Below are 9776 nucleotides of genomic sequence, written 5' to 3' on the forward strand. Positions count from 1 at the left end.
TTGCCATAGCGATTTCAGTATTACCAAACAGGTCCGTTACCATGGCAACCACCACTCTGGATAAAGGGTGATGGTGAAATTTTCATCAAACAAACATTCAGACAGAAAAACAAACCCATATACGCGCTCTGTCCAATTTGCATTTTCATTGGCACTGACACACACTGCTGGATAAAGACACACTGGCCCTCATCCATGAGGTTACATCAAATCACTCCACTAAGACAGGGGATAAAGCAGATAAAAAAAGAAGAAAAAAAAAATACAGAACAAATGATTAAACACTCACTGTCCTCAAAGCCCGTCATTTGGCATCGGAAGCCTCCTGTGGAGTGGTTATGTTCTGGGCCAGCTGTTCATGGACCACAATTCACCATAGCACAATAATAAGTCCAGTTGAGTTTAAAATGTAACTCTTGAAGGTGTTAAATATTACTTTTCAATATACTATTATCCCTTTGATGACGAAGCTGATTTTTTCATCGTTACTACAGTCTTCAGTGTTACACGATCCTTCAGAAATCATTCTAATATGCTGATTTGCTGCTCAAGAAACATTTATTACTGTTATCAATGTTGAAAACAGTTGATTAACATTGCTGCTTAAACCCCTGATACAATACCATTTAAAAGTTTGGTGTAAGGCTTTTTTTAAATAAAATGTATACTTTTGTTCAATAAGAATTGTATTCAATTGTGTCATTATTAAGGACATTTATAATGTTACAAAAATACAAAAAATAATTGAATGCACCTAAAACAGCATAAGGATCATATGACACTGAAACTGGAGTAATGATGCTGAAATTTCAGCTTTTCCATCACAGGAATAAATTGCATTTTAAAATATATGAAACTAGAAAACAAAATGTAGTTTAATACGTAATAATATTTCACAATATTCCTGTTTTTACTTGTAATAAATAAGTGCAGCCTTAGTTACCATATAAGAGACTTCTTTCAAAAACATACACACTTTTGACCAGTAGTAAACTCTAAAAAAATGCTGGGTTATTTTAACCCAATTTGGGGTAAAATGTGGACAAACCCAAGCTTTGGGTTAAAAATGTCATTTAAAATGTTAACCCAATTACTGTGTTTGTCAATATTTGATCCAAATTTGGGTTGAAATAGCCCAGCATTTTTAGAGTGTATTTGTACTCTTTGTAAAATGTGTCTTTTGAAGAATTTTGTTGATAATGCATGTCTGTTTTACATGTTCGTCATTGTGTAACAGTGATCCACGTAACTGAAACGAGCATCTCAAACAGCCAGTAGAGAGGATAAGGTCAGGTCACTTGGTCAGGACACCTTGCTTTAAAAGTTTTACACAGGGCAAAACATTAGCATTCATAAAACTCATGATAATGTAGTTGTATTTCTCTGACAGCTAGAAAACTACATGACCCAACCACAATAATGCTATATAGAAGCACTGCCTTCAATTGATTTTAAGCTAGTTCAATTTTAATAACATCCTTAGTAGAGATCTTAAACATTTTAACCACTTCATTCTTTTTATTTCACTATTCTTGTTCTGCATATATAACTAAAGATGAAAACGAAGACGACTTACTATAACCTGATTGGATACAGTACACCTAGAGAAATGAAAACAGTACAAGACCAGATATTAACACAAACAAGTTTTATTTTTCCTCCAACATACCGTGTACAACAGATATAAGATAGAGGTATCTGAACATGTCAAATAATAATATTTATTAATATCATTATTGTAACAACTTGGAATGTAGTTTTGAATCTTTTCTTTATCTTCTTTTTTGAATTTTCTTTTTAGTTTATTTAGGAAATATGACAAATAAATAAAGCTTTATCATAGTCTCTGTATGTCAACTAACTATGTGAATATAGTTCTCTCTTCACGATGGGTAAAGGTGTAACGGGACGGTGCTGTATAGAGCGACAGTTAACAGTCTTCCTTTTCACCACCTACTGATCCTTCATCCAATAAGGAGTATTTGGACGCTAATCAAAAATCTGGAACCTTCTCAGGGAAAGAATATGGGAACAAAATCAGGTCCTTCTTTTGTAAATAACCATTTTATATTTTCAATAAATAGAACAAAAAGGGGAACCAAAGAAACACACCAGGGGAAGGGAGTAAAGCTACTGAACACAGAGGGAGCCGATCATGTGACGTTTCAATGTTAGCGTCTCGACCCTTTTTAATCCTCTATGCACACAAAAGTCACCAAAAACAACTGAACAGGTGGAGGTTCCAAGATTTTAACCGAGCTGAACATCTCGGGGGACTGAAAGGATGAGGAATAGAGAGAAAGAGAAGCATTGTCCCATTTGAACTGGTTTAATCTGTTCCGTGATCCTCTAGCTGGGAAATGATGGTGATGAGGTTCTCCAATCCGAAGATGTAACCGCTATCCTGGCCCTCATGGACAACACTATCCTCACCGTAGTGCCTACAAGTGGTGTGGGCAAAGTCAATCATGCGTACGTCTACGGCCGGGCCGCTGTCTGACCTGCCCACGCGTCGCACCCCCGCAGACGTGCCGCTTCCACCACCGCAAGCACCGCTGATGCTACTGCTGCTAGCTGCACCTGCACCGTGAGGGAATCCAAAAGCACCTCCCTCCTCTTCTTCTTCTTCCTCCTCCTCCTCCTCTTCTTCTTCTTCCTCTTCGTCATCTTCCTCCTCCTCTTCCGAAAGTCCATCCTCCGGGGAATGGCGGGATCGCGGAGGGTCTCCGTCGTATATTATCAAGAGCGAGCTGGAGTAAAAGCGGTAGCTTTCGCAGGCCTCCAGGGCCGCCTGCATGTCTCGCAGCCTCCGAAGCACCGGCGACAGGAGCTCGCGCCTCAGCCGTCTCCCGTCGTGGAAGAACTGAAAGATGGCCTCTTTGAAGCCAGGCAGGGTTAGCTTGCGCCCGTGGTACTTGTTCATGAACATGAGCTGCCCTGTGTCTGAATGGTAAACCTGGAGGAAAGCAGAGGAGTGTGTAAATGAAATATATCGTCGTTCTGATATCTTCTTTATGGAATCACGTTTGAGCGCTATGCTAACCTGCATGCCACAGAGGCGCACTCCGATGCTGGCCGATGTACTTTGCTGACACTTGCGAATCTGCATGGCCTTCTTCTCCTCAGAGGCGTCGTCCCCGTGCTGCCTCGTGCCCATCTTCAGATCGAGCACGCATGGAACCGTGTAGCGCCACGTCAGGTTCTCTAACAGGATGAATTCTGATGGGAGGTGCTGGGTTAAGGGAAACACAGATTCTCCTTTCTTTTCTATAAATTGTGCTATGCAATTAACCTTTGCTTTTGTAGCATGATAAAATGCTTTTGCTTTTATTTTTCTTACAATTGTTTGCAGGCAAAAGAAGCTGTATAATGAGCTTTTACAGGTTTATAATGTGCTGCGCTATTTATTGTACACTGAAAATCCATATTTTTGAAGTAAACATTGGGTAAAATAGGCATTTAAACTATAATATGATATTAAAAATATTATTTAATATGTTTAGTGATTTTTATATATTTCCATAATTTATAATTATACATTACCATTTACTTTCTATTGGCAATAAATACACTAAAATATATAGTTTTTAATAGACAAACATTTTTTTTTTTTATAAACACACTATTTAATATTTTCCGAAAGAAGTCTCTATGCTCACTAAGACTCAATTTATGTGATTAAAAAAAAAAAAAAAAAAAAGAGTAAAAAAACAGTAATATTGTGAAATGAGATATATTTCTAAATGTAACTCATTCCTGTAATGGTAACTCCAGTCTCAGTGTCACAAGATCTTTCAGAAATCATTCTAATATGATTATTTAGTGATCAAGAAAAGATATCTTCTTATTATCAATGTCAACAGTTGTGCGTATATAATAATCTCACGAACATCAGTAAACTACACAAGACCAATCCACCTTTGTCGTTTGTGGCAGCACTTAAGGATACTGTATTGGTTGCGGTGTTTTGCGTTCTCCTTCATCCTCTGCAAATGTTGTTGGTGGCACTTGAGGCTCCAGGGGTTGTGCTTGAGCTGAGGGCCGGCAGCATTGCTCCCCTCCAGACTGTAGTAGAACACGTCGGCCTGCTTGAGCCACTCCTCCTCGCGTTTCACACTGCAGGGGTGAAGACAGAGGCGGGTCAGCCAGATTAGGGCAAACATGCTGGATCAGACTACATGTTTGGATGAACTCAACATTTTTTTAGAGATCAGAACAAACACCCTAGGACCCAGAACACCTAAATAAGTTTGAAACAATATGCAAAAAGCATCTAGGACAACTTAAAGGGTTAGTTCACCCAAAAATGAAAATTAAGTCATTAATTACTCACCCCCATGCTGTACCAACCCCGTAAGACCTTCGTTCGTCTTCGGAACACAAATAAAGATATTTTTGATTAAATTTTGAGAGCTGTATAACTACCACATTGGCTCCTAAGGGACTGCCTCTTGACGGCCCAGAAAGTCAATGAAGAAAATGTTTAAATATCCCAAGTGACTACCGTGGCTCAACTATATGTTTATCAAGCGACGAGAATACTTTTTGTGCGAAAAAACAAACAAAAATAACGAGTTTATTCGACTATTCCTTTTCTTCCTTGTAGGCCAGAAACGAGACTTCCTTAAGATTTCCACGACGCATGCGCGAGATTTGCGATCTCCTTACACTACTTCAGTTCAGTTCTCGCGCATGCGTCGTGGAAATCTAAGAAAGTCTTGTTTCTGGCCTACAAGGAAGAAAAGAAATAGTCGAATAAACTCGTTATTTTTGTTTGTTTTTTCGCGCAAAAAGTATTCTCGTCGCTTGATAAACATATAGTTGAGCCACGGTAGTCACTTGGGATATTTAAACATTTTCTTCATTGACTTTCTGGGCCGTCAAGAGGCAGTCCCTTAGGAGCCAATGTGGTAGTTATACAGCTCTCAAATTTAATCAAAAATATCTTCATTTGTGTTCCGAAGACGAACGAAGGTCTTACGGGGTTGGTACAGCATGGGGGTGAGTAATTAATGACTTAATTTTCATTTTTGGGTGAAGTAACCCTTTAACAACCACAGAGCAAAATCCTGGATTCATGGCAACTTAGTTGGGCCAAGAGTTCATGCACTGCAAATATGTTTGACCTTGAATATTATGATGTTGTTATCTGATTATGTTATTATCTGAATAGGATTATGAAAATTATTTAATACAACTGTGACATGCACGTTTGCCACAGCTCCAATAAGTGCATTTTCTTCCGGTTTTACAGTGGAGTTCTGTATGGAGGGTTATTCCTTATGATCCGTTAAAACCCTAAATGCCCGTTATGTGCTCTTTCACCCCAGTCACACTGAAGTCACAAAGCTACACTGGTTACATAACCCCTTACTAAACCTTGGCTCAAAACGCACATTTGCACCAGTCCGTCTGCCAGGATCTGCTCTGCCCAGCTGGGTGTCCTGTGGGTCAGTATGTTCAGCGCCTCTTCATGACGACAACGACATTACGATCGGTCACATTCTCACTGAGTCAGACAAGTACTGAGCAGGGCCATTATTATAGGAGAACACAGGCTAGTGTTATTCCAGAGATGTGGGGTGGTGTGGTCTAGGCATTAAAACTTCTGCTAACTGTAAAGCTGCTGGTGCAATCCGCAAGGAACAGCACATGATTTGTCAGCATTGTGCCCTTGAGAAATATTCTGAACCTCAGCGTCTGGTAAACGACTAGTAATATTTCAGCAAGAGTTTGGCACACATCACATTACTTTATTTCACTGGCTCAAAATGGAATGGCCACAAAGAAACAAATCTAATGTAAAAGAAGACATTTAAGTGATGCAGTGATAATGCAGAACTGTGCTACAATGTAGTAAGTGGTTGTCAGGTCAGTTCTGTTCGGTTGATAAGTTGATATGAGTGGTTTTTAGCACGTTGTTAAACAGCTGTTCTGGGTAATTGCTAGAAGGGCTGAACAATTAAGGTGGGAAAAAAATCAATTGTGATTTTTCTGATAAAAATTGGATTTCAAATGCATGCACATTTTTAGGGCTAAACATTTTGGCCCAAAAATTATAATAATTAATATTATTATTCTGTTATAGTGATTATTATTATTAAATAAAAATGTTAACCATAAGAAATAACTTTTTATAAACTGTAAAATAAAATAATAATAAAAAAAATCACGCAATTAAATAAAAAATGTACACTGTAAAAATACAATACATAATTTAAATACACAAGTAGTGTTCCCAAATGCATGACATAAGTGACCCAAAAACCAGAGCATATGTAGAGATGGATTTTTTTTTAGATAAAGCAGCATTTACTATGAACCAAGCCGCTATATTTAATTAAATTGCAGGATTTGTGATTTGATAATAGCACTAAGCCATTTTGCAATTTCGATTTTAGTTTGATTAATCATTCAGCCCTACTTTCCAGGTGGTTTAATGATATCTTCCACTAGTGTGGACGTTATTGTCATGGTTTTAGAATGGGCCTTAACTCGTCAATCCTATTTTCTATGCATCTATTATGCATATTAACAAGCCTATTGAACAATCATCACCCTTACCTCTTGTCCTTATCCTTCCGAGTGTGTCTGGACCGATCCTTGCTGTAGCCCTCATTGTCCAGCAGCATCTTACTGACCCATTTTATTTTGTTATTGGGATCCAGGTCGGCCGAGGGGACCACATTCTCCAGGTCCCCAAGATCACTGTGCAGAGGGTACGCAATAAGACACAAATTCCCTTCCTCGTCCTCCTCGAAACTCACCGACACCACACCTGCAGAGAGAGGAAGGAGAGAGAGAGATGCAATAGAAGATGGAGAGGGAGAGAGAGAGAAAAAAGAATGAGGTCAGAGGTGAAACCATAATAACTTCACTTTAGCAAAGAAGAAGTAGTCAGAGTTCCGAGCTTAAAGCAAACTGTCTGGGAAATCTTTAACATCTCTTACCCACTTCTCTTTTTTTGCTCTTAAAAGCTCCCCGAGTCTTTAACAAAATCTACTGAGCCGACAGCACGGGCTGGTCCTAACCTGATTGGAATCACACAATCCATAACAAACAAACAAGACAGAAATACTTAGAACAGAAAGGGGGGAGATAGAGAGAGAGAAAGAGAGAGAGAGAAAATAGGGTTGATGGTTTGGAAGATAGAGAAGTCTAGGAAACAACAACAACAGCCAATGAACAGGAGCTGTGACTTCACTGGATTGGTTCTCTCAATCTGTCCATGGCAAACCATATGAAAGGTTTACGTTCAATCAGTTGCCACACAAGGATGAAACCAGCCCATAAACAAATGACAAGAGGCTTGAGATATGAAACCCAACACTATTTATTGTCAAATATCAAATCATATCATTTCATGACTCAAATTCAAAACTGACATCATCAAAGCACCAGATAAAACACAATGGACCAAAACCTAGGAAAATCACAGAAGAAAAACGTGAACATTACAAGAATGTATTATGAACCTGAAAGGCAGACCCAAATAGTCTAAAATGTAAGAAACATAGTACATGAGAGATTTGCATATAAAAAAAATCAACAAATCAAATATATGATATTCTGGAAGAGAGAAATTACTACCAGGATGAATCTCTTAAAAAAAAAACATTCTCGATTTTTGCGCCGATTTTTTGCCTATAAGTAAAAATATGCAATACTTTTAATTTAAGCTGATTTAAATAAAAATAATTAAAATTAATGTCAGATTCAAAATTCTACCATGAATACATTTTTAATGTAAATTTCATCAGTTTTTTGTACAGTATTGTAATGATAATGCAAAAAAAAAAACACCCAAAATCTCACCTAGATTTTTAATTCAGAACAATTAAACAGGAAACAAATGAGAGAAGAGTCAAATGCACTGATGCAGTAACTTCCTACAGTTCAAAAAAAATAAATGCATTTCAAGACACCCAAAACAACCACAAAGATTATGTCCAAGAATCTGTTTTGACATCAGACCCATCCCTCAACCTCAACCAATAAAAAAGGAGATGTCCTACACACTTAGTTATCATCACACTGGAAACCAGGGCATTTAAAGCTTACGGACACTGCAGTGTGCATAAAAACAAGGCTGTAAATATTTTTGAAAAAAGTGTCCGATGGACAGAAACGAACATCTAAGACGGTTGAACTTGTCTTTCCAGGTTGTTCCTCAGGAATGACAGAAAATCTTGATACCACAAGTGTGTGGGAGGCAGTCAATGATGTCATATTCGCAGTCTTTTGGTCCAGATAGAAACATTTGCCATTGGCGCTTATTTTTCAAGTCTGTCAGGCTGGAAAGCATTCCAAAGTGTGGTATTTTGTGATTTTCGTCCTCAAGCAAAACCCTGATGAACTTTAGGTGTTTGCGTTAACAAGTACAGCCTTGCCAGCATGTAATAACTTACCTTATAGGGGCTCTACCCGAAAGGGATCTTTACAAGGATTGTAATACACCCAAACATTTAGATACACTTAAACATGACTTTCTTATTTCCATAGAATGATAGTAACTATTCACGTTTATTATAATGCTAAAAAAATACAATGAATGTGACTGTCAAAGGGCGTCTCTTTTCTGTTCCACGAAAAAGAAAGTCATACGTGTAAGGAACAACATGAGGGTGAGTAAATGATGACAATTTTTATTTTTAGGTGACCTGTCCCTTTAAGAATTGATGATTACAACAGCGCCCTCGTGTGAAAACAGCTTTAAGACGGAAACACAGCAGAACTGCTGGCCTTCATTTAGCATGAAGGTGTTTTTTTACACTCTAACAAACCTATATACATCATATTGTACACTAAAGACACTTGTGAAAGAGAAAGGAGTAGCCTGTATAGACTGGAAACCAGAATAATGCGTCGCATTATTACTTACCTCTATATTGCGGTGTAAACTTCCGCATAGCCGCAGGGAGGCTCTTGTAAAACTGGTGCTCCCGGGGGATGAGGGGCTTGCATATCGTCTGCTCCCCGAAACGAAGCACACACGAGTGTCCCCCCACCTGGTGAACAAAGGGCTCAAGGAGCACCCCTTTCCCCATATACCCCTGCGGCTCTGTCTGCATCCCCTCGATGGCTGGGCTCATCCTCCGGGGGCATTAGACTCTTACTCCTGGTCCAGTTGGACACCACAAGACCGTGTAACGTTAGACGGTTAAAATTACGAGATGGTCTCTCTATATTTTTCTCTGCCTTTCGTTTTTTTTCTCGATTCACTCAATCGTTTACTCACGACCAGTGATGTGATCTCTACCGTGCAGTAGAACACTGCAGGACATAAACAAAAGAAGCCGGAATGAGGAAGAAAGACGACACGACAGAAAAAAGAGCTCTGTGTTTTGACTCAAATCCTTTCTTTTATGACACGAGTCATCTAGTCTGTATCTTTCTTATTTAGAAAAGTGCTCTATATTTATTCTAATGATGAAATATAAGGGATTACACCAAGAAAGAGCAGTTTAATCGCCTAAGTGCCAACCGCCTTCTCTCAAACGCTTCTTCTACTGACACCGTACTCGTTCACCGAATAGAGAAAATGTCAGTGCTGCATCACAAACCCCGCCTCTAATATCAAACTGGCCAATCAGAGGGCCGGGAACGGTGCTGGGTGGCAACCAGTGGAGAGCATAGATACAGTCGGCAACGCGTCATAGTTGGGGGGCGTGGTCGGCGTGGGGGAAAGCAGCGCGACCATCCTATGTATTTGAATGACAAAAATGTCATATTGCGAGTCATTTATGCCTGCCGACCGGCAACGATACATTGCAAAT

At 39.0% G+C, this 9776-nt stretch overlaps 1 protein-coding gene across 1 annotated transcript; it reads right to left on the bottom strand.

The window, feature by feature from the left end:
• Positions 1-1631: 1631 nt before the first annotated feature.
• ip6k2a (inositol hexakisphosphate kinase 2a) lies at positions 1632-9524 on the bottom strand. Its single transcript, XM_039689226.2, has 5 exons — positions 8882-9524; positions 6565-6778; positions 3950-4116; positions 3044-3219; positions 1632-2956 (listed from the first exon to the last, which is right to left on the bottom strand). The coding sequence occupies exons 1-5, from the start codon at positions 9090-9092 to the stop codon at positions 2330-2332; spliced, it is 1395 nt and encodes a 464-aa protein (XP_039545160.2). The 5' UTR covers positions 9093-9524; the 3' UTR covers positions 1632-2329.
• Positions 9525-9776: the final 252 nt, after the last annotated feature.

This window comes from Pimephales promelas, chromosome 8, assembly GCF_988280905.1.
Source record: "Pimephales promelas chromosome 8, fPimPro1.hap1.1, whole genome shotgun sequence".
NCBI lineage: Eukaryota > Metazoa > Chordata > Actinopteri > Cypriniformes > Leuciscidae > Pimephales > Pimephales promelas.